General features: G+C 50.4%; 1 protein-coding gene across 23 annotated transcripts in view; it reads left to right on the top strand.

Annotated features, from left to right (window-relative positions):
- Positions 1–24,451, top strand: part of DYSF (dysferlin) — a 204,044-nt gene that overhangs the window by 37,971 nt on the left and 141,622 nt on the right. For 13 of the 23 annotated variants that reach the window (XM_059188015.1, XM_059188016.1, XM_059188025.1 and 10 more), the window contains 10 exons: positions 1,580–1,685; positions 11,220–11,334; positions 12,528–12,620; positions 12,983–13,188; positions 14,799–14,927; positions 15,347–15,409; positions 16,113–16,163; positions 18,162–18,192; positions 18,750–18,865; positions 23,245–23,371. In XM_059188015.1, the coding sequence (XP_059043998.1) occupies positions 1,580–1,685; positions 11,220–11,334; positions 12,528–12,620; positions 12,983–13,188; positions 14,799–14,927; positions 15,347–15,409; positions 16,113–16,163; positions 18,162–18,192; positions 18,750–18,865; positions 23,245–23,371 (1,037 nt within the window). The remainder of the gene's footprint in view (positions 1–1,579; positions 1,686–11,219; positions 11,335–12,527; positions 12,621–12,982; positions 13,189–14,798; positions 14,928–15,346; positions 15,410–16,112; positions 16,164–18,161; positions 18,193–18,749; positions 18,866–23,244; positions 23,372–24,451) is intronic. The other 10 variants (XM_059188024.1, XM_059188027.1, XM_059188032.1 and 7 more) reach the window with 1 other exon arrangement.

Raw genomic sequence — 24,451 nt, forward strand, 5'->3', positions numbered from 1 at the left:
CTGGGTTACTTTCATTTTTTGGTGATTTGAATAATGCTGTATGAACGTGGGTGTACAAATATCTTTTCGAGTCCCTGGGTTCAGTTCTTTTGAGTATATACCTAGAAGTGAAATTGCTAGATTATATGGTCCATTTTTGCATACTTTTTTTCCCGTGCCCGTCAACCGAGGCGCAAGGGTGCCCATTTCTCCACATCCTCACCAACTTTTGTTGTTTCCTATTTTTTTGGATAGCAGCCATCCTAATGAAGGCGAGGTGACATCTCATTGTGAGCAGCCAGGGTGAAAAATCAGCTGTTTAGGGGCACATGGGTAGCTTTGACTCATGGTTTCTGCTCAGGTCGTGACCTTGGGGTCATGAGATCATGCTCTACATCGGGCTCCATGCTCGATGTGGAACCTGTTTAAGATGACCTCTTCCTCACCCTCTGTCCCTTAACCCTCAGAACTCTCTCTCTCTCTTTCAAATAAATAAATCTTTTTTTGAAAAATCAGCTCTTTTGGTCAAGACTGAATTTATATTTCAATAAAACTTCATAAAACCTATGTTCAAAGCAGTCGTTATAAACACTAGAAAAAGGATATAAATAAATAACAGGCATGCTATTTATTTGTCAGGGGAAAAAAAAAAAAAACCATCAAGAAGCAGAAGAGGATGGCTCTTCTGGCTGTCGATCATTCACTCCCTGACAGTTGTATGCAGGAAGCACGCAGAAGTGTGATGCAGACATCAGGCGACAACTCTGATTGACACGGGCCACTGCCTGCCCATGATTTCCCCCCCGCCCACTGCAGAGCTGCCGAACGCAGTTTGCCCGTTTCTTAGCAGAGGGGCACAGACTTTTTCCTTGGCACCCTTTGGAGCGCCCCTTAGCTGCTCGTCCCTTGGGGACCTACTCTTCCCTAGGAGCCCATGCATTTCTGGGGTTTCCCACCCCTCAGTCGGAGATGCTGCCTTATGTGTGTATGCTGTGACAGTCCCGCCCTCATTGGGGAGTGGGCATGGCTGCTCAGCCCCAGTTTGCTTTTCTCCCTGTCCCTGAAGACAGGAAAGACTGTTTTCATCGACGACCGTTGCTGGCGGAGCCCTGGGCAGCCGGGACAGATGGCCTGTGTGGATGTGGGTCAGAGTCACTGCAGCTTCCAGCTACAAGTGTGGGTGGTGATGTGTGAGCAGGTGTGGTGGTGGGGTCCCCCTGCTTCCAGGAGACACTGACCTGTGGATGGCTGAGGTCTGATGGGCAAGGCAGCCCTTCTGTGGGAGTATCCAGGCGGACAGGGGTGGTGGGGCTGGGCCTCTGGGGAGAGGCAGAAAGCTGGCCTTGGGCAAAGGGAAGGTGTCTCTCATCCTTGTGCAGGGAGGGGGGCCTGGCCCTCCAGGGATGACAAGTGGGATGCCCAGGGGCAGGGTGCTAGGGAGCCGTGAGGGGTCCTAGGGGACTGTGGTATTTGAGGCGGATCAGCTTTGTCTGCAGGGTGTTTGTTTATGCGGTGAGATGGTGGTGAGGGGGTGGTATGTTGGAGGAAGAGCCGGGCACATTAGGCTAGTTCTCAACATTCTACTTTTCTCTCTGCTTAGGTTCTTGGGGGAGGCCCAAGTCCCACTCCGGGAGGTCCTTGCCACACCCAGCCTGTCTGCCAGCTTCAATGCCCCCCTGCTGGACACCAAGAAGCAGCCCACGGGGGTAAGTGCCCACCAGGCCTTTGGATCAGGCCCGTGTCTGGTCTGAGGTCTTGCCTCTCTGACACTAGTGGTATGCCAGAGTCCAGCTGCCAGCAGCCAGGCCTGCCCCTCCACCTCCCCGACCAGAGCTCAGGGTGCCGGGAAGGGGAAGTGGCATGGAAGGGACAGGAAGGGGACAGGAGGGAGCCCTGGCCCCTTCTGTGGGGCTCAAGTCAGCCTTGCCTCATACCAGCTTGGCTTGACCCTGGATCCCCTCCTGCCCTGAAGGGAGGAACCGTCACCTCCTGGGATTGGTTCTTTACTCGACAACTGATGACTTCCCAAACTTCCTGGGCAGCTTTGGTGATGGCTCCCCCAATCTCCTTGGTAGCCCTCCCTCACCTCCCAGCCCCCATCTCCAGATCTGGAATATCTGAGTCATCTGGGTCTCAGATCCCAAGAGAAGGGAGGCAGACATCCCCCTTCCCTGCCCACCAGAACCCGTCAGACCCTCTTCCTTTCCGCCATCGTCCTTCCTGCCCCTCCCCCAGCCTTTCCAGTGCTCTTCCAGTCCTCACAGACAATTCCCAGCCCACGTCTCTGGCTTCCCGTTATTTTTAGGGAGCTAAATATACCCTGCAGGGTTCTTTCTTCCTGGTCAGTAGAATTCCTGACCTTCCCTCTGGGTCAGCTCCACCCCCAGGAGGCCCCGGGGGACTATCCATTTGGAAATACTTCCTCCTGGTGGGATCTTGGGGATTCTGGGCTAGTTCTCTTTGAGTGTGTGTGCGTGTCTGTGTGTGTGTGTGTGTGTGTGTGAGGGTAGGGAACATTGGCTGGCTTGGTGAGTCAGGAAGTGGCAAATCTGGCAGAACTCTAAAAGGAACCACTACTGGGCACTGAGAGCTAGAGAAAGAGAGTGATTGACTGAAGTCACACAGTGACTCCATGTCCAAAAGGGGACAAGTAGTGGCACAAGGGTGGCACATCTCTTAAACTCTCAGGGGTGGGAGCGACTTGAATGGACTCCTGCTCCACTGCCTTTCTGATGCTGGAACTTCCTCTTGACACTTCTTAGGCCAGTGATGGCTGGCAGAACATTCTGGTTTAGTGCGGTGTTCACTTATAGGTCTGTAACCTCTTCAGGGGCTTCCCAGGTGAAATCGGGAACCAGTCCCCTTACATGGAAGGCAGGGAGAGACCCAAGAAGGAGGCATGCTGCTCTAGTCTGGCAGGCGGCAGGGTTAGTAAGCCAGGGGACTTATCTGTGAGGCGTGTCTGGGGCGGCAGCGAGAGGAGTGGATCTCTGCACCCATCTATCAAATCTTAGAAGTTTCTATAGAGGTCTTAACTGGGTTCAGTCCTGTATGCCATCCGGATAGTCTCAACACTACGTCACTAGCTCAAGACTCTGCCTGGAGAGGCATCTGAGAGCAAGGAGGGCAAGCAGAACTTACATTGTGTGGAGAGTGGAGGGGGTGAGGAACCTGGGTTTACCGCGGGTCTGCTGGTGGGCATGTCCTCTCAGTGACCTCCTCCAGTATCACTGAGCTTGTCTCCATCACCTTCTGCATCCTCCTTGTCCTCCCCCTGCCCTCCTCCTGAGCTCTCCAGTCTACTCATGCAGTTTAAAGGTTCTAGAACCAATTTCCAGTCCCCCCACCCCACCAGGCAATTCTCTGACTCCAGATGGGTATCCAGTAATTCAAGTCAATTCTCTGTCCAGGGACAGCTCTGGGTTAAGGGCTCAGTCCTACAAGGCCTCCCCTTTCCAATCCTTTGCCAGTCCCAAATCCTCCCCTTCCGAATCCCTTGCCACCCTGAGCTTTCCTGACCAACCAGCTCTAGATAAGTCGTTCCTATGACCCCCTCCTTGGGTTTGATTAACTTGCTAGAGCGGCTTGCAGAACTCAGAAAAACATTGTAGTTACCAGATCGCCAGTTATGATCCAACCTGGAAGCGCTCCAATCCTTGTCCTTTGGGGTTTTATGGAGGCTTCATTGACAATGGATCCCCCTCCCTGGAGGTGGTGGGGGCTGAAAGTTCAGCTTTCTAACCACAGGGTTGGCTCCACTAGCAACCAGATGCCATCCTTAGGGGATTGCCCAAGTCAATTCATTAGCACAAAAAAAAGACACCCTGTTGGCTGTTAGCATTTAGGAAAGTCCAAGGAATTCCTAAAAGGAGCTCTGTGCCTGAAACAAGGACAATGACTAAATATTCATATAGACACACACATCTGTAATTATAAATCATAGTACCACATCCCTAGAGTCAAGAAGGACTCCAGGTACTTCTGGATCCTGAAGAAGACCACAGCTTTCCATAAAGGTGTAGAACACCCATGGAGGAACTGTAGGTAGCTGGTGAGGGAGATACTTTGAGTCAGGGATCTGAGAAACACTAACATTTACCAGTTTATTAAAAGGCATCACAAAGCATGTGCATCAACAGCCAGATGAAGAGATCCATAGGGCAAGGTCCTGAACAAAGGAATTTCTGTCCTTGTGGAGTTTGGGGCCCTGTTTGGTGGCACATGGAGACATTCTAGTTCCCTCAGCATGGAAGCTCTCTGAAAAAAGAGACCAAAAAATTGTAGTTTTTAAGGGAGGCTTCGTTATAGTCATGATTGACTAAGTCACTGTCCATTGGCTGATGCAACCTCCAGCCCCACTTTCTTCCCCAGAGGCTGGGGCAATGGGACTGAAAGTTCCAACCCTCTAAGCATAGGGTTGGTCCTCTTGTCAACCAGGTCCTACACTTGCATGGGGTCCAAAAGTCACCTTCATTAATAATAAGACACCCATTTTACCTTTATGGCTCTGAAGACCCAGTATTTCTGAGAAATAGAGTTTGGTCACCTGAATGACCCAATATGTGTTTCTTAGAAATCATTAAATCACAGCCCCCAATGCCCCCAGTCAGGGTTTCTAGCTCCTGGCTGAGATGCTCAAACATCCCTCCACTCTTGCCCTGTGGGCATCCATGCCTGGTGTTTCTTATAAGTTCTCCTGTGCTTGGGCTCCCCTCTAAGATCAGACACCTGTCCAGTCCCTGAGGCACAGCTTTTCACACCTGGTCTAGCCTGGCAGGCGGCGGGGGTCTGAGCCAGGTTGGTGACTCTCCCTGAATGCCTCACCCTTCTTCTTCTTCCTCTGTTTCCACACTCTGTTTGTGCTTCGTGCTCACCAGCTGGGAACCTGCTGCTTTCTTCTTTCTCGGCTGGGATGCTTGCCTGTGTGCGGAGATTGCCAGTCCTTCACAGACCGTGTCTCCCAGGAGGGGGTATAAAAGCCAGAAAGGAGGGATGGGAGAGGAGGGCTAAGCCCTGCTTGGCTGAGCCCCTGGCTGCACAGAGCCTGGGGGAGGTGAGGCCAAGATACAGCTCCGGCCTGTGGAGAGTATCTGGGTCCATCTTCTAGTGCCTGTGATAACACTGAGTCACAGAGCAGCGCCTGCTCCCAAGACCCCCTGAGCTGGGGCTTCCCACCTGTGACCTGGGGCTGGCTGCCCTGTGTGAGAAGCACAGAGAATGGAGGTCATGCTCAGAAGGGTCAGAAGGGTCAGAAGGGTCAGAGCTCTGTCCGAAGCCCAGGATTCTCATGGGCTATTCACTGAGGCCGACTTCTGGGCTGGACCCCATGGGCAGAGTATGCCAGGAGTACCCAGCTGAGTTTAGCTCAGCCCGTCAAAGCGACCTGCTGAAGGGGTGATGGGAGTGAGGACAGGGCCTGTGGGATCCTTGGAAAACCCTGGAAGGACTGAGAGGAGGAAGATGGCCGGAGGCGGCCATGCTGTGGGAGTCCTGCTGTAGGCTGGCCTGTGGACGACATGGGCCTGGCACTCAGCATTCTCCCCCATGTCCCTTCAGAGACAAATCTATCCTCAGACAGATTCTAGACTGAAGGGGATGACACTGTCCCTTTCCTGGGGGAGGCTCCAGGCCGGTGGGGGTGCTGGACACCCATGGAGGAGAGAAGCCACATACTCCCAATGTATTTGAAGAGGAACTTGCTCGTGAGGGTGTGGACACCATGCAGACTGTTGGTATGACCTCAGTCCTAACAGCAAGAGACAGATCAGAAGAAGAGAGACCTACTGGGTCACAAGAAAACAGGAAGCCCAGTGGTGTGGGGTGGGGAGCCAGCAGGGCCCTGTGTGTTGGGAGCAGGGACTGGAGGAGGGCAGACCCAGAACTCTGGTGGATCCCTGAGTTTCTCTCATGGGGGTTGTCAGGTGCTGACAGCCACCCCTCCCTGAGCTCAGGGCCACATCTCACCTTCTTCCAGCTTCTTGGTGTTGTCTGGGGCCAGGCAATAAAATAGAATCAGATGCATATGAGACTGTCCCGTCCACTCACTTGGTGTCTGTTGAGGGAGGGGGGAAGGGGCTGGTCTGGGGTTTGGTCATGCTAGGCTCAGTGTCAGAAAGCTGGAGCTGAGGACACAGACAGTAAGCAATGGGGCAGAGCATGGTGGGCGAACAACCCCAGAGCTTGGCTGCAAAACATGTTAGGAGGAACTGATGAGGTTGTCCCCTGTCTTTGTCTTTGGTTTCCTATGCCCTCCTATCCTGGTGGCCAGACTGGCCCCTTCGGAGTTCTGTGTTGTTGTTGACTGTGGACCCCAGGATGGCAGGCATGGGTGACAGGTTCCCTGCTCCAGGGCGCCATGTCCTGGTGGACACACGACTGACAGATAATGGTCTTGGGACAGGATGACTGCACGGTGGGGCCAGGGCTGGAGACTTGAGGAGCAGAGTTATCAGGTGGGGACCTTGACATGGACCACCTCAGAGGGACCCTAGGCCATGGTCATGTGGTTTGGGAGAGCATGGAGTTCACAGACATCGCATGGCAAGAACATCTCCGCTCTGGTTGTGTCTGGAGAAGGGGACGGGCGCTGGTCTGACATCATGGTGAAGGTGGCAGGTCCTGACCCTGGGTAGGTTGCATAGACAGCCCCCCCACCCCGAGATTCCCTATAGAGCTAAAGGCCTCTAGTATTAATCACCTGTGGTTCCAAAGATGAGGTCCTGAAGCAGTGGTCCCTAGAGCGTGAAGCTGCCAGGGACGTCCCGTGGCTGTCCAACGGGGGAAATAAGAGATGGAGCTGTCTCTGGGCTGGAAGTCTCATCCAAGGGCCTGGACCCGCCAGGATGTTTCCATTTCCTTGGGAGTTTGGTGTAGGGCTCTCAGTGTGTGGGTAGATGATACTCAGGAAACCCTGGGAAGGACAGCCTGGGTGGTCTTCCGATTCCAGGGCTGTTGCTCCTTCCTGCTTCTCTGGTGGCAGGGCTGCTCCTGAGCCCCCAGGCTAAGGCGCTGGCCCCCAGAGTGTGGAAGGCAGCAGTCATTCTCCTGCAGGTCCACCTCTGCACTGAGCACAGAGATGATGGGCACAGTTCTCAAGGGTGAGGAGGGGCTGGATAAGAAGGTGTGTTCTCTAAGGGGATCTGGTCCTCAGGCACCAAAGGTTAGAAGGATGGGGTGGGTGGGGCCGAAAGGCAGCCCAGCTGTGACCCTTCACAGTTTGGGTCCTCTCTCCTCACCTTGGTGGGGTCCATTCAGACCACTCGATTTAATACCGCAGCTCCTCCTGCTCCCCTGCTCCCACTTGCTCTGGTTAACTTTTCTTTCCAACATACTTCATAAGTTACGTTATCTGTTTCATTTATTATTTATGGTCTGTCTCCTCTGCCAAGATGTGAACTCCCTGGGGGCGGGAGCTTTTGCTTTGTTCATGGAAGTATCTTCAAGCCTCAGCCCATAGCAGGTGCTCCATATATGTGCAGGGAATGAAGAAGCAAATGAATGAATGAATGGGTCAGGCCGGGTATGTCAGGTGGGACGTGGTCCAACTTTCCAGGTACCTGCCCAGCTCAGGCTGAGCCAAGCAATCAGCCCACAGAGGGCCGACCTCATGGGCATTTGGTTCCTCACTTGGTTTAATTCTCTGCCATCTTGACATTCCTAATACAGTTTTGACAAGGGACCCTATTTTTTTTTTTTAAGATTTTATTTATTTATTTGACCGACAGAGATCACAAGTAGGCAGAAAGGCAGGCCGAGGGAGAGGAGGAAGCAGGCTCCCTGCTGAGCAGAGAGCCCGACATGGGGCTCGATCCCAGGACCCTGGGATCATGACCTGAGCCGAAGGCAGAGGCTTTAACCCACTGAGGCACCCAGGCACCCCAAGGGACCCTATTTTCATTTGGCACTTGGCCTCGCACTACTTCTGGAGAGTGGGAATCATCATGAACGGGCTGGCACTTTATTTGAGTGGGATTTCTATGATTACAGCAGAAGCAGCTTTCTCAGTTTTTAACTTTTTATTTGAAAATAATTTAAGTTTTGAAAGTTATGAGAATAATACAAGGAGTATTGTGTTCTAAACCCTCTGAGACTAAGTTGCCAGCCTCCTGGCCCATCATCCTGAATTTAGTGTGTGTTTTCTCCGATTAAGGACTTTTTCCTAGGGAACCTACAGCCTTCAGAGACTGAAGGAATGAGTCTTGGTCCTGCACTGCCATCCAAACCACAGACTGCCATTTGAGTTCCTCAGTTTTTTCCAGCAGTGTCCTTTGTAGCAAGAAGATCCAATTCAGGATTATGTGTTGTGTTAGTTGTTTGCCTTCAGCCTCCTTCCATCTGGGAGAATTCCTCAGTCTTTCTTTGACTTTTACAACCTTGGGACCTTGATGCTTTGGGGAATGTAGGCCGGTTCTCCTGCAGAATGTCTCCCGGTTTGGGTCTGAGGTTTCCTTGCAATTCGATTTAGCCTGGGAGTCTTTGGCAGGAGGAGAACACAGCGAACATATGTTGCTCTCATTGTATCTGGATGACTGTGCTCTTAACCTTGAGCATTTGATTAATATTGCCTTTGCTGGTGTTCTCCACTGATCACCAGTTCCTTCTCTTTTCTAATAGGTGGGAATTGTGGGGGGAGGTACTTTGTGACTCTAAATACTCTGTTCCTCATCCAACTTTTACCTGGCTGTTTTCACAGCCATTCTTGTTTCACCTTGGTTGAATTAATTCTTGTTTTGATGGTTGTCAGATGGTGATGTCCTAAGCCAATTATTTTCTTCTGCATTCATTCGTTGGTATTTCGCTGTACGGAAAAGCTTTCTTCTGTCCTATTTATTTCTGTGTTCAGAAATTTTATTCAATGTTTTAGTCTGCCTCTGTATTTATTTTCATATTTAAATTCTTTCAGATTTGGCCAGTGGGAGTCTGTGAAAATAGGTTTCTGTGTCCTTTGGACATGTTTCTATCATTCTTTGGGTATTTCCTTGCTTTCTGGCACAGAAGTGTTCCAGGGTCATCTATCTTCCCTGGTCAAGCCCTAGACTTAGTTATTTTTCCAAAGAGCTCAACTTCCCTTTTGATGAAGTGGGGGGAAACCCCAGGACGGTTGTTGAAAATACAAATGCCTAGGTCTACCCCAGACCTGCTGACTGGTATCTCCAGAACTTCAGGGGTGGTGATGAGCAGGTCTGGGCACCCGGGAGGGGCCCCAGAAGCTGTTCTTTCCTCTTTGGGCTGCAGGAGCTTAGGGTGCATAGCTAGCTGCCTGCTCAAGTAGCGACACCTGCTGGTGGTTCACAAACCTGCATGGCAGGCATGAAGGCAGAGCCTTGGTTCCAGGACAGAAAGCGTCTCATTACCTTCCTGGCCTCTCCCTGCGTCTCCTGGGATGCAGAGCTGGCGCTGGCTTCCTTCCTTGGTGTTGTGAGCCCCACCCTTCCACAGGTCCTGCCCTGCCTTAGCCTGGCTGCCCCTGCCCACGCCCCAGTCTGGGGGTGCAAGCCTCAGACTGGGGCCATCCCGTACCTGTGGCCGTTTTCTGTCTGAGGACCAGCATTTGCCCCAGGAGTTTCCAGAATCCTTGATATTACCCAGTAGAGATGTCTAGTGAATTATGCTGAGCTGCTCAGAGGCTATTATGCATTATTAACAATTATGTTTATAAGAATTTGTCAAAGCCTGGGAAATGCTTACTGTATAATACAAGTAAAATAGAAAAGCATTTTCTTTCTTTCCTTTTTTTTTTTTTTTTAAAGATTTTATTTATTTATTTGACAGACAGAGATCACAAGTAGGCAGAGAGGCAGGCAGAGAGAGAGAGAGAGAGAGAGAGAGGGAAGCAGGCTCCCTGCAGATGTCCCAGGACCCTGAGATCATGACCTGAGCCGAAGGCAGCGGCTTAACCCACTGAGCCACCCAGGCACCCCTAGAAAAGCATTTTCTATATAGCAGGGCTGTGCAGTGTTTGTTTAAAAAGATTGGGGAGAATTAGATCAAAATGTGAATAAAGGTGGAATTATGGAAATTCGTTTTCTCTTGTATTTTCTTTCCTTTTTTCTTTCTTTCTTTCTTTCTTTCTTTCTTTCTTTCTTTCTTTCTTTCTTTCTTTTTAAAGATGTATTTATTTGAGAGAGAAAGGGAGGGAGCACGAGTGGGAGGAGGGGAAGAGGGAGAAAATCTCAAGCAGACTCCCCGCTGAGCATCGACCCTCCCTCCTCCCCAGCCCCCCATGCAGGGCTTATCTCAAGACCCATGAGATCCTGATCCATGAGATTATGGCCTGAGCAGACATCAGGAGTCGGATGCTTAACCCACTGAGCCACCCACATTATTATTTTTCTTTAAGATTTCTGTACTCTCTGAATTTCCTTAAATAGAGCACTTATAATTTTGATCCATAAAAAGACTGCCCCAGGAAGCCTGCTGGAAGGCTGGGGCCAGCCCCCCACTGGCCTAGGAGGTGTAAGACTAGAGAGCCTGCTGAGGCTGATTTCTTAGGTTCTGGGGCCCTTTGAGCAGTGTAGGTCTTATTGGGGTAGGGAGGGCAGTGTGTCAGTGGGATGAAAACACAGGGCAGGCTTTCCTGGCCTGTGACAGTGGGGTGACTAGTCACTCTTCCCTCAGCTGGTCAAAGCTGGAACAGCTGAAGTTGACATGGAGGGGCAGGGGTGTTTCTGGGAGGGAAGAGGGCTCAGAAAGGTAAGCAGCACACTGAGACTCCCAGAGCTAGCTGGGGCCTCAGCAGAGTGAGGCTGAGCTGCCTGTGGGGAAACAGGGGAGGGCCCTCAGCTAAGCAGGAGTGGTCAAGCGGCCTTTGTCCTGAAGATGGGCCTAGGCTGAGGGTTGAAAAATCCTGCAGGGGAGGTTGAACGGCTGATTCATTTATAGAAGCTTATGATGTGCTTTGTCTGCTATTTTCACTGCCATTTGACCCTATGAGGAAGGTGCGATCGCTGTTAGTATGCTCATTTTATAGATGAGGGAAGCGAGGCACAGTGAGGTTCTGGAATTTGACCAAGATCGCACAGCTTCTAGGTGGCAGAAGCGGACTCTGGATTCTGTGCTTTAGGCCACTTGCCTGTCCTGATGGGCCCCTGGGGTGGCTTTGCCCCAGCCTCCTGCAAACCTGACCCCCATCCGTGCCATCTTCCTTGGCGAAGCGGTAAAAGGAACAGAAAGGACGCTGGCCGGTGGTGGTCCGTGGCCAGTGCGCTAACCTGCTGACTTCCCACCCTCATCCCTTCCAGGCCTCGCTGGTCCTACAGGTGTCCTACACACCACTCCCTGGAGCTGTGCCCCTGTTCCCGCCCTCTGCATCTCTGGAACCCTCGCCCACTCTGCCCAACTTGGATATGATGGCTGGTGAGGAGCCCACCCTGGCAGGGCCCCTGGGAAGAAGCCCGGCAGCAGTGTAGGAGCCTGGGGGCAGGAGGCCAGCATGAGGCTTCGGGGGCTTCCCGGGTCCATAGAAGAGAGGACACCAGTGGGTAGGAGGTCCTGAGAGCGGCCTTCTGTCACACAGAGAAAGTGCTACTAGGATCGGTGTGAGGAAGCCCTCCTGGGGAGGGGCTGTGCCTGGGCTGCTGCTCCTCACTGGGCAGCTGGGAGCTGGGTGGGAGGGCACGCCTTTGCTGGATGGGATCTGCCCCAGGAGATGCCCCAGAGGTGAATGCTTCCCTGCTCTGGGACTTCCTAGGTCTTTGGCCATGGTGTCGTAACAACACAACTGGGTGTGCCTTGAAAGAGCCCTGGGCGGATGCCAGGGGACATGGCTTCCTTTCTTGACTTTGGCACCAAGTAGCTGTGTGACTTTGGGCCGGCCACGCTCCCTCTCTGGGCCTGTCGTTAATCATCTGTGAAATGAGCAGACTGAGTTAGCAAGTTCCAGGGTTGTCTCAGTTCTCTTCACTTGCCTCTGCTGGCCTTGTCACAGAAGGATCCCACCAGGGTGCTGGGCTTGCCGCTGTGAGGCTGGTGAGACCTCCATGTGGTCTGGCCTGCTAGAATGTGCAGAAAGCTGCACAGATGGGCCAGGTGGGGACTTGGCCATGGGAAAGAGACTGCAGTTTCTCTCTGGGTGAAGGGAGCCAGAGGCAAACACCGCCTTCAACCCCAGCAGCCTCCGCCTCTGCTCGGGGTGTGCCCTGAGCCTGCCCTGCCCAGCCACGTTGTTGGAGCTCCACGCCGTCTGAGCTTGGAGATGAGGAGAGCAATCTGGACTGGGGCATAGGTTCCTGGGGAGGGTGGGTGGTGGGCAGAGAGAAGGGGTGCTCCTGGTGACAGAATGGGGGGTGAAGGGCCCGAGGGCTCTGGAACCACCTTGGAGGTGGGTCCGACTGAGTTAGGGTTCTGGCTACGCAGGAAAAGCTCCCAAAGGTCACAAATCCCCAGTCTTGTCAGGAAGGTGGTGAGAAGGGACAGTCTTCAGCAGACACGGGAACAATTTCTGAATTTTGTGCCAGGCTTGGGTAGCCAGGGGTGGGGGTGCCCTAAGTTGGCTCCCCTCACCCAGCTCCTTCCTCGCCTCCTGGGGCTGTGCCCTGCCCCTATGCCAGGTGGGGGACAGAGCCGGGCTGAGACTTGGTCCCTGCTCAGTGACAGCACCGTGGACACGAGAAACTCTGGAAAGAAGTGGCTGGTCCCCACCGGTGAGACCCGGGTCAGGCTCTCCTGATCCTGATCCTACCGCCTGTAACCAGCTCACTGCTGCCATCTGTCAGCTCACCAGAGTGGGACCTGGGACAAGATGGTCAGAGGCGCTGATCCTGTAGGACATGGTGGGGAGGGCTAGGGCCATTTCTTTCCTTCCTGTTGACTAACTGGACTGACCACCTTCACATCTCAGCTGTTGGAAGCTCCTCTTTCTCCCTCATCCATCCTGGCTCACTGACAGGAGGGGAGGTGGGTGGTGGGTCTTCGTGCCCAAGCCCTTTGGCTCCTCCATTGGCTGGGTAGGGTCCCAAGCACCAGGCCAGAGGGACCAGCCCTTATTAGTAGCCTCTCCGCCCAGACACAGGAGAGGACACCGAGGACCAGGGGCTCACGGGAGATGAGGCAGAGCCATCACTGGATCAGAGCGGTGCCCCAGGCCCCGGGGCACCCACCACCCCAAGGAAGCCACCTTCTCATCCGCCTCCCTACCACCCCGGGAGCAAGAGGAAAAGAAGTGCTCCCACTCCCAGAAAGCTACTGTCTGACAAACCGCAGGACTTCCAGGTAATGGGCTGATTCTCTGACCGCAGTCTCCTCTTTAAGTACTGTCTGTCCAGCCTGGAGCAGGTCCTAAGAGCTCTTCTAGTCAGGAGTCTGTGGTTCCCCCGGTCCCTAGCAGATGCAGAATGAGCAGGTCACACGTTGTGGCCTCAGAACACAGGCCCCTGGTTTTGTGCTTTACAAAAAAGGTTGCGGGGAGCGCTGGAGAGATTCAGCCCATCTTTATATTTGTTACATGCATTCCAACAAGGCTTTATCTGGCTAGCTAGCTGTTGGCTTCTCATACTGTGGTCCTTGGGCCAGCAGCAGGAGTAGCACCTGGAAGCTGGATGGAAACGCAGACTGCCAGCCCTGCTGAATTAGAATCTGCATTTTAACAAGATCCCCAGACAAGGAAGCTCTGTCTGGCTCTTTGTTTTCTCTCTTGATCCATGTCCTTCCTTAAACCCATGGATTCTCCCGAAGGCCATGTAGAATTTGAGCATGTTCAAGCTCTTCACAGAATAAGCCGTTACTATGAACCCTCAGGCATATTTTAATCCAAAAACCTATCCTGTTTTATTTGCATCTTAATTTTGGTCCTTTGCTTATTCTTTTTCTTTTCTGCGAAATTTCCCATGTTGATACAGTTGCATTTCGTGATACTGAGCTCTTCAGAACTACTTTTAAAGTTAAAGCCAGGAAACTTAGCTCTTTACCAAGTGCCACAAATTGTAAAAATACATTTTACTTCTAAGTCTTGATAATTTAAGTGAAAGTACTAGCTGTAACCACTGTGTATTTGCCTGAGAGACAAAATTCTGACATTATTATTATTTTTATTCCCAAGTCATGTACTTAACCGCTTTTTTCTCCTTTGAAAATTAATATATGTTTCTTGTTGAAAACAGAAAATACAGGAAAATGAAGAGAATAAAAAATCATGGATCTACCTTCCCGATATTATTAGTAATATATTCTTCTGTAGTACAGATTAAAGAATAGCATTGTTTAGTCCATTGATAAATAAATGTCGACTGAAACTTAAAACCAGTAAACATCGTATTTTTCCATGAAAATTGTTCTTGTATTTTAAATCTCATGTTTTTAAATATTTTGCCTAAATTTGGAAGCACAGATCTTCCTGAAACCTTTCTCTACTTAAAGTTCAATAGAGAAAACTCTTAATTTATTTCTCAAAATGTGAGAAAACATTGTATCTTATAAAGAATAAAAAGTGGGATCAATTCACTGTGTCAGTTCAGCCCCTGAGGGAGCTGTCAGTGAGGAATGTTCAGGCCATTTGGATGTGCAGGCGTCAAGGGGTCTGAGGGAAGGCTTGTCCCAACGGCTGAGTGGAATGAGGGGGGCTGTGGGTCCTTGGCGCAGCCCTCGAATTTAGAGCTGGGAGCTTCCTTGGGGCAGCTTGGCAGCTCTTGTGCGGAACTATGGGTTTTTAGAGATGCAAGGGACCTTGGTAGAAAAATATGACTGTTCTTATAATGCTCTTCCTAATACCTTTTTAATACCCTTCCCCAGAAGCCAGCAGTGAGAATGGTCCCTGAGATTTCCGATTCCCTTGGGGCCTGAAGACATCCCCCCTCCTCCTGCTCATGGCTTCTCTTGGCTTTCAGATCAGGGTGCAGGTGATCGAGGGGCGCCAGCTGCCAGGGGTGAATATCAAGCCTGTGGTCAAGGTCACGGCTGCTGGGCAGACCAAGAGGACACGGATCCACAAGGGAAACAGCCCGCTCTTCAATGAGGTGGGAGATGCTGGGTATAAGGACGAGGACCACGCTGGCCCTTCCAAATTGGGAATGCATAGCAGACACGGGACAGTCCATTTGGTTTTTGAATCGAGAGATATGCTGGGTCCCTAGTAGGTCATCTGAGGAACTGGGGTGGGGGTGGTTCTAGCTCTTCTTCCTGCCTTGGGCTCCCAGTGCTCCATGTCTCTGACATACCATAGGGCCAGCCTCCACCCCACCGAGATGACAACCTCTGTGAGGTCAAGGGTGGGATACCCCAGAACTTGTGGAATCCCCAGAGCCTTCTATTGGGCTGAGCTCAGTCCACACTTCTGGGTGGACCAGACCTGAAGGCTGTGGGCAGTGGCTGACCCTCTCCTTGGCCCCTGGCGTCGGCAGGCACTCATTCATTTCCCTTTTGCCCCGAATCACAGACTCTCTTCTTCAACGTGTTTGACTCTCCCTCGGAGCTGTTCGAGGAGCCCATCTTTATCACGGTATGTCTCAACAATTAGTCTCCTCTGTGGGTTATGTGTACACTCACTTGCATGCCACGTGTATCAGCATGCACGTGTGTGTGCACTTGTCAGTGTGAGTGTGAGGGAGTGTGAGGAAGAAGCCGTGCAGCCCAGGGCACGGGTGACGGGTGCGGCTCACCGCCAAGCTCTGCTGGTCACAGAAATGCCTTTGGCAGCTCAGATGGAGGCAACAGCAGAGTGGGGAACCCCCACTGCCCAGCACAACCCACGGGGCCAAAGGTCAGGGTTCTGAAGTCATTCTTGCTGCAGACCCCGATTTTTATTTTATTTTGTTTGCCCATGTGCCTGTTTCTGGCCAAGAGCTTCTTCCTTTGGGCCTCAGCCCCCCCCCCCTTTTTGTTTCTTTCTTCTGGAAGGCAGTATGGTTTATTTTTTGAAGGTGTGGGTTCTGCACCTGCTTCTGTCGTTTAGGGGTGTTGATGCTCTACAAGTCCTGTAGCCTCTCTGGGCCTCTGTTCCTTCATCTGTAAAGTGGGCATAATAATAGTACCTACTCAGGGGGTTCATGTGAGTTTAAACTTTGCTCAGAGCAGTCTCGGAACAGAGTGCATGCTCTAAGTGTTGGCTGTTACTGTTTGGGAGGGAAGAGCTGTTGTATTGGGTCCTGTCTGGGCCAACATTTACTTGTAAATGAGAGTTTTAATTTATCTCCCTCTCCCAGGTGGTAGACTCCCGTTCTCTCCGGACAGATGCTCTCATTGGAGAATTCCGGGTAATTATGTATTTTTTTTGAAAGCAGTTAGTTGTTGCTAATTCATGTTACTGGAGATTCTGTAGGTAATGTGCAGAGGCTGGTACTTTGGGGGTCCTGTTCCTCTTGGTCAATGTTGGGAAATACAGTGAAAAAAAAAAAAAAGGGCAAGACAAAATCTCCAAACTCAAAAATCCTCTCCACAGAGGTTGTAGAGAAAGAACAGAATTTTATTATTGGATACGTATCAATCCAGAAGGTGATGCACATGACAGGCTATCCACTAGGAGATTGTAAAGGCAGCAGGAAATCCTTTACACCACTGAGAAATGCTTTACAACCCACCACTTACCTGTTCACAGGTAAGGAGTCCTCGCGGCGGACGATGGACAGCGCCCTCGCCAAGCACTGTTCATCTTCACCACCTGGTGATGGGCTGACCATCGGTGTTAGCTAACTGACTTTCTCCAGAGAGAGAAACAGAAAAGCTTGCGTTTTTGTGATGAGGGTTTTTTTTTTTTTTTACAACTTGGACCCAGGCCTGTGCTGAAGGCCTGCCCCTCCCTTCCCACAGAAAAAGCAAAGAAAATACTTGTATTTATAAGGTTTCCAAGGTAAATTATTTGGCAGAAAGAGTGGAGAGGGAAATCTTTTCCCTTATGTCCAACAGGAGGAATTTGGCTTCTTATTCTGATTCATACCTGTCCTTATATCTGGGCAGACAGTGACATTGGTGGTTAGGTGGCCTTCCCCCTAATTCTGACTCAGGCCAGGGTGACACCGGTGCTCTGGCTTGCAAGTGGAGTCCAGATGTAGAGTCCAGGGGGATCAGGTTGAGACACAGGGGAGACGGGGGAGCCTGCCCGCCCCATCCCCATTTGTCCCATACAGTACAAAAGCGAAGAGTGCACTTTAGAGAACCAAGGGCTGACTAGGACTCAGCTCCCAGGGAGGCATCAACAAATCTCGGAAGTAAAGGCAGGTAACTAGCAATGGAGACCTTCACGAATGGTGTTTTAATGCAAACCTCACTGATTTTCTCATTTTTGAATCTTCAGGCATTTATCAAATGGGAAGACGGAGTACAGGCTTATTTTAACCTCCTCTTGCTATCGAAATAAAATATGGCCCCTTCTCTGGGAAGTAGTCACAAGATAAAAAACGAAGGCAATTTTTCTGGAAAAGCAGTTATTAAAAAAGAATGGGATCAGACCTGGGTCATTCTGTAATGAATGGGGTTCCATGTCTTGCGTCTCTAATCTTTGAAGCATATCTGTAGTCTGAGAACCCAGAGGTTAAGGTAAAAAATTGTTTTCTTTTTTTCTAATTATGAAAGTAATCCATGATCAAATTTTTTAGAGCGATTTTAGGTTCATAGCAAACTAGAGTGGAAAGTACAGAGTTCTCACATATCTCCGGCTATCCCCATGCACAAGCTTCCCGACCATCCATGTTCCATTGATCTATGAATTTTTATAGAAAATTTATAGAATTTTTTTTAAAAGATTTTATTTATTTATTTGACAGAGAGAAATCACAAGTAGGCAGAGAGAGAGAGAGGAGGAAGCAGGCTCCCTGCCGAGCAGAGAGCCCGATGCGGGACTCGATCCCAGGACCCTGAGATCATGACCTGAGCCGAAGGCAGCGGCTTAACCCACTGAGCCACCCAGGCGCCCGAAAATTTATAGAATTTTATAGAAAAATTTTTTATAGAAAATTATAAAATATAGGAAAGGGAAAAATAAAATAAAGCTAACACCTAAGTCTACCAGCCAGAGAGCGCACAATCACCCTTCTGTTGTGTTTCTTTTGCCCGTTCTTTCCTATGCGCTGATGAACCTTACCAAACTTTGAACTTGTATTCTGCACTTTTTCCATGTAACGTCAGCTGATGAACATTTCTCCGTGTCTCCAAATGATCTTCAAAGCATGGTTTTTAATAAAATAGCATAATGTACCATCTTTCACTGAACGCTCCAAGGGCAAGAGTTTGACTTGTGTTTCTTGGTTTGATTTCAGATGGACGTGGGCGCCATCTACAGAGAGCCTCGTGAGTCACGTCCTCATCCCTTTGGCCATATCCTTGCCTTTTGGTTCTGGAGGCTGTTGGGAACGGCCGTTTGGGACAATCGCCTTTTTCCCTTGGGGGTTTTAGACTTTAGAGGTAGAATCTGATCCTGGAGATGAGAGCCGCAGGAAAGAAGAGAAGGCAGGCTTCCATCTTCCAAGTCAACTAGGCCCTCAGGGAGATCAAACCTTCTCATGGGTCTTGGCTGGCCCAGCCAGGGATGCTAAATTTGGAAGGCCCCAAGCAAATGTTGTTGGAGATGAAGTCCCCTCTGACAGAGGTGGGCCATTTTGATAACAAGTCTAGATTTCTTCACACCCTGGCTTTTGGTCCAGTCACTTCCTGAAAGGGTGGTAAATGGCCTGGGTTCTAGCTTTGGCAGACTCTTCTTGGCCTACATGAACACTCAAAGTCTGGCCCCCATGTCCCTGTGAATAAATCCCTCATCACCCAAATGTAGTTGGCCCCGGGGTCTGGACGTGGTGGAAGACATGGGTCCTTCCAACTCTGCCCTCACCAATGGATGATGTCTCTCTTAGGACATGCCTATCTGAGGAAGTGGCTGCTTCTCTCGGATCCTGACGATTTCTCTGCTGGAGCCAGAGGTTACCTGAAAGCAAGCCTCTGTGTTCTGGGGCCTGGAGATGAAGCGCCTGTGAGTACATTGCTCCTCCATCTATCAGGAGATAGAGGGAGAGGGAGAGAGAGTCCCAGCATACTCGGCGTGAGCACGGAACCCAATGCAGGGCTTGATCTTAAAACCCTGAGATCACAACCTGAGCCAAAACCAAGAGTCAGACGTTTAATCACCTGAGCCACCCAGGTGCCCCATCTATTTTTTTTTTTATTGCTTTTTACTATTGAGATGTAATTGACATACAACATTATATTAGTTTCAGTCATATAATGAGTAAACGATTCATTATTTGTATACATTGTGAAATGATCATCAGGGTAAGTCTAGTTACCATCCATTGCCTTATGAAGTTTCAAACTTTCAGGATCTATTCTCTCAGTAACTTTCAAATGTGCAACAGAGAATTATTAACTAGCGTCTCCATGCTATGCATTATATCCTCATGACTTTTACTTACCCGATAACTGGACGTTTGTACACATTGTCCTCCTTCTCCAGTCCCCTTTCCCCCACCCCCCGACAACCACCAAATTGTTGTATTTTTTTTTTTTTCAAAAGTGAGATCATTCTCTATACTCTACTCCAAGTTGAATTTTATCGCCCGAGAATATACCATTATCATCTTTACACACCAGTAAGTGAAGTTCAAGTTAGAGATGGGAAGAATGAGATAGGTGTGCAGACCTGGAGAGGTATCAGCATCTTTTTATGTTTGGCAAGAAAGAAGGTTGGGAGTAGCCGTGGGAGAGGGAGGAAGGGTTAATTCCAGGTAAATGGAAGGACACAAGAGCGCCTAGCTCTGCAGAATGTCATTATACTCAGAGACCTGGAAGTAGGTGGGCAGACAGCCTGATGTGTTTGATGTGGGGATGGCAGGACTAGGGAAAGCGCAGGGCCAAGGTAGCTTGGAGATTGGGACATGGCTGGTGGTGCTGGGTAGGGAAGGTGCAGGAGTGCAAGGCTTAGAGCTGGTGAGGGGGAGGGAGCGCACATTTATTGAGCACCTGCTGTGTGCCAAGCTCTGTTGGGAGCTCTGCTCTGTGTGAGTGGGAGATTGGAGGAGGCAGATAGGTTGCAAGCTGTCTTCAGAGAAGGGTTTCAGTGGTCAAGGTTTTGCTAGAGGAGTGGCCCTGAGTGGCTGGAGGTTCCAGATGTGACCAACCTCTAGCAGCAGAAGGGAAGGGGAGACTAAGGAGCTTCTGGTGGAGGAAGGGAACCGTGTTGGCAAATGACTTGACCACGTTGATGCGGATTATCTTATGGGAGAATTGGAAATCAAATAGGCAAGTGGTGAGGCAGGTGCTGAAGTCAGGAAGGAAAGGTGAGCACCTGTCCTCAGCTTGGTGGATGGTGTCAGTGAGAACCAAGGGAGAGAGTGGCACATGGGGTGATGGGGTCCTCAGATAAAAGACATGGTGGAGTGATGGGGCAGGGTGCCAGTGCAAGGTGTGGCCTTCTCTTCCCAGCCTGGGATGGCCAAGAGGAGAGGGAGAGGCAAGAGTGGGGAAATCAGATCTCCAGGGGAGAAGAGTGGTAGGAGGCAGAGGGCAAGTTCTGTGAGAGTCAGGAATAGGAGTTGGCTGATGACAAGGGCTCAGAAAGTCACAGTGGAGGGGGTTAGGGGATGGAGAGCGCAGTGTTCTGTGCTGTGCAGGGGCTGATGGAGCTCCAGTGGGCAAGCCCCACCTAAAGAGACCTGTCCCTCTCTTTTGTCCCATGCAGTCCTGTCCTGTCCTTCGGTAGCATGTCTTTCCAAACATCATGCCGTCTTGTTCCTTCTCATGGCATCTCTGAGTCTATCGCCCGTCTCTAAAGCATTTCTTCCTCTTCTTCCTATGAATTGGAACCTTGCTTTTTCCTGATGAAGCTACTTCTTTTGAAATCAACTCAGACAGAAGCCCCTACTTTCGGCTCCGACTCTCCGTGGGTTCTGGAACGGGAGGAGCAGCCAGCTTCGGTGTTCCCACTGCAGCCTTCCGGCCGGCGGCTCTTCCCAACCTCAGCACGGCCTCCTCCTTTAATTACAGGCTGCTTTGCTGGTTGTTTCTCTCTCTCTAGGCTGTCACCTACACCCCCCATAGGCAGAGCTGGTCCAGGGGTGTCCCTGCTTCCCGATTCTCACCTTCGCCATTGTCCTGAGGTGTGACATATCCTCACTGATGAGCCACTGACATCTGATTTTATTTCCTTAAAGACCCTGAGTTCAGAAATCCCTCTCTCCACCACTCTGTCACCCCTGCTGAAAGACAGTCCTTCCACCCTGGCGTTACAGAAGCCCCTCCTCACCCCAGCCTCTGCTGGTTTTCACAATCCATTAGTGCCCTCCTGCCATGCTCTCCCCTCCCCCAGCCTGAACGCCATCCTCCACCACAGCTCTCACCACATGCTTCCTGGCCCCAAAGTAGGGGTCTCCTGCCACACCTCAGGACCCCACCATCCCTCACTGTTTATACCACTCCTTGGTGAGTTTCAGTGGCAGAAGTCACCTGGAGGTGCTGGCTAGGTGAACATAGGTGCTATCAACCTCTTCTCTTACTTGAGTGTGGTTTACTCCTTGTCCCATTTGCCACAGTGCTATTTCCAGACTGCTTTCTTTCCGAAGCCTCATTCTCTGCCTCCTGAGAGAGGCAGAGCTGCACAGTGGTGAATAATAGAAACGCCTGCAGCTCCTTCTGTCCTCATTCCTGACTTCATTTGTCTTTTCTTACTTCCCCAGCTTTCTGCCTCCTTTGCCCTGTGCTCCAGTCCTCCGCCATCTTGTTCTCCCTGCTCTTCCTGGTGTCTTCTCTTCTGCCGTTAGACCTGTACCAGGCTCAGGATTTCCCTACCTTCAAACACCCTCTCCCACTTCTCTCATTTCTCCCCACCGCTCTTCTCCAGGTTGCTTGCAGTTTGCTTCCAGGCATGACCAACTTCATCAGGGAGCCCGCGGGGTACCTCTTCTCTCCTCCTCTCCCAGCTGCTCATTCCTCCTCCTCTTCATGAGGATTCCTGCTGTCTTCCTTCCCTGAAGCCTGGAAGGTCCCCATTGCCAACCTCCAGGGGCTCTTCTCTGCTATTAATCCTCTCTGTTCCTCCACAGCCTTTGATTCTAGAACCCGTGACTTAATTCAAATTCTCTTCTCCCTTAGCATGGGTGATTTTTCCTGATTCTTGCTGTTTGTTTGTTTGTTTGTTTTATGGATCCTTCAAATTCAGTGGCTCATTAAAGTTCCCTTGCTTGCCTCTTTGCTGTGTCCTCGACCCTCACTTTCATGGAGCCCATCTCTGTCCACAGGAGGCTCCTATATTGACCCAGCTTGGATCTTCGGAGCTCTAGACACTCAGTTTCAGTTGCTGAGTAATAAAGCCACAGAAACATGTCCCTTAGGCCCCTCTAACTTAACATAGGAAAACTCGTGTTCATCTGCTGCTCACTTCCCATGACCACTCCCATCTTGTGTTAGGTGACATCTTAGGAAATGGCACCATCATCCACTCAGTCTCCCAAGTTAGAGGTTTTTCATTCCTCAACCCTCAGTCCCACATCTGTCAGTCCACATGCACGTGGTTGGTCAGTCTTGTTGGCAGGATCACCTCCGAGCATACTTCTCTCTCCCATTCCAAGACCAGAGTCTGAGGTCATGGCCCCCTCACATCTCCCCTGGGCCCTTGCAGGTTCAGCTGCTGTAACAAAGATACCCTGAATAATAGGCATTAAGGAAGATTGAAGTGTGTTTCTGTCCCTCATAAGTGCCTGGAGAGGCAGTCCAGAGCTGGCACAGTGCTCCTGCAACGACCAGAGATGCAGGCTCCTGGTCTTCTCTCTGCTGTCTTCATCATGCAGCTTCCATCTCATGGTCCAATATGGTTGCTGCAGTTCCCACCATTGGGTCTGTATTCCATCCAGTGGAATGGCAGGACAGGAGCTTGCTTAAAGGTGGGCTTTCACTGTGAGATGGTGAGCTCTGTGGGGGCAGGACCTCTGTCTACCTTGTTCACTGCTGTATCCCTCCCCCTTCAGCACAACCCAGTCATCACTCACTGACACTAAACACTTGTCGAGTGAATAAACACATGTTACTGAAGACAGACAGGCCAGCTTAGACCCATCACTTCTGCACTCTTATGAATGGGTGGAGCAGGCAAGAAACCAAGATTCTTGAATGCCCGTCATGTGTGTTTACACATTATTGAAGTTGATCTGTCCAGCAGTCTGCAAGGTCAGTGTTACTCTTTCCACTGTCCAGGTCAGGGAGTTGAGTCTCAGGGGGAAGGATCCTGCCTGAGATCACACGTTAATAGCAGGGCGAAAGCTACCTTTCTTCAGAATGCATCATTTAGGGGGTGTTGGGTGAAGAAGGGGAGATATTGTACTCACGAACTCTTTAAAGGCATCACATTTGGTTGCATTGTAGCTGGAGAGAAAGGACCCCTCTGAAGACAAGGAGGACATCGAAAACAATCTGCTCAGGCCAACTGGTGTGGCCCTTCGAGGAGCCCACTTCTGCCTGAAGGTCTTCAGAGCGGAGGACTTACCACAGAGTGAGTCTGGCGTCTTCCCTGGGTTGGAGGCCCAAGACTGAGATTGGGAGCAGAGCCCCTGGGCTGGGGAAAAAGTCAGTAGATCGTAGAAGGCCTCAGTGTCTCCACAAATGAAAAACATCTGTCCTCTTGGTGAGCCATCACCCCAGTTTGCCTGGGATGGTCCCAGTTTCAGCGCTGCAGGCCCTCCATCCTGGGACAGTGGGTCACACTCCCTGTGGCCACATTCCCAAGAGAGACAGGGTGACCCATGCCTGGTTTCTCCCAGCGACTGGCCCTGCACTGCCCCATCCCATAGGCTCAGTAAATTCTGGGGGAATCACGCTGAATATTCTAAGTCTTGGGTGTTGCTGGAGACTGCGTGCTAGAACTGCCGGGGGACCTTTAAAAGGGCCTTTAAAGACGGTGGGACCTCTCCTCCGGTGTTTCACACTGACTGGGTTTGGAGTAAGGCTCACACACGGGTCGTTTTTAAAGGGTGAGCCCCTGTTTTGAGGCATCTATTAGCCTAATCAAATGTTTCTGTCCATAGCAGAGTCAGTGAAAGTGTTTGCAACTTAGGTCCTTGTTTATAAATCTTTTATAAAGCTAATTATTTGAGGGTTTGCTCAATCCTTTGACTAATGACTCAATAAAAGAAATGCATTCCTTCTGTACAAGCTTAATGGTACCCAGATCATGGGGAAAACCCTTAAGAAAGTAAATGGGCATTAAGATACATGCTTAATAACCTTCTTAATTTGTTGCTTGAAACTATGCAGAAGGGAGGTTGGTGAGCTCCCACAGGGGACTGGGGGAATAGAAATGTTTGCTTTTTTTCAAGGTAAATGTGCTTTATATTTGATTCTCTGCAAGCTTGTTTAAATATAAATAAAATGAACTAGGTGGGTAAATAAGACATAAATATTTGCTAATTGTTGTTATCTTTTGTATTCATGTAGACAGCAGCTGGTGTATAATCTCTAACTGTCCCTCCTCTCTTTCATATGCACATAGATATCTATACCAACCATTAATACACATAGGCACTTATCCGTCTGTCTGTATATACATTTATACATAATATGACTAATTCAGTAA

The sequence above is a fragment of the Mustela lutreola genome, chromosome 9 (genome assembly GCF_030435805.1).
Source record: "Mustela lutreola isolate mMusLut2 chromosome 9, mMusLut2.pri, whole genome shotgun sequence".
NCBI classification, from domain to species: domain Eukaryota; kingdom Metazoa; phylum Chordata; class Mammalia; order Carnivora; family Mustelidae; genus Mustela; species Mustela lutreola.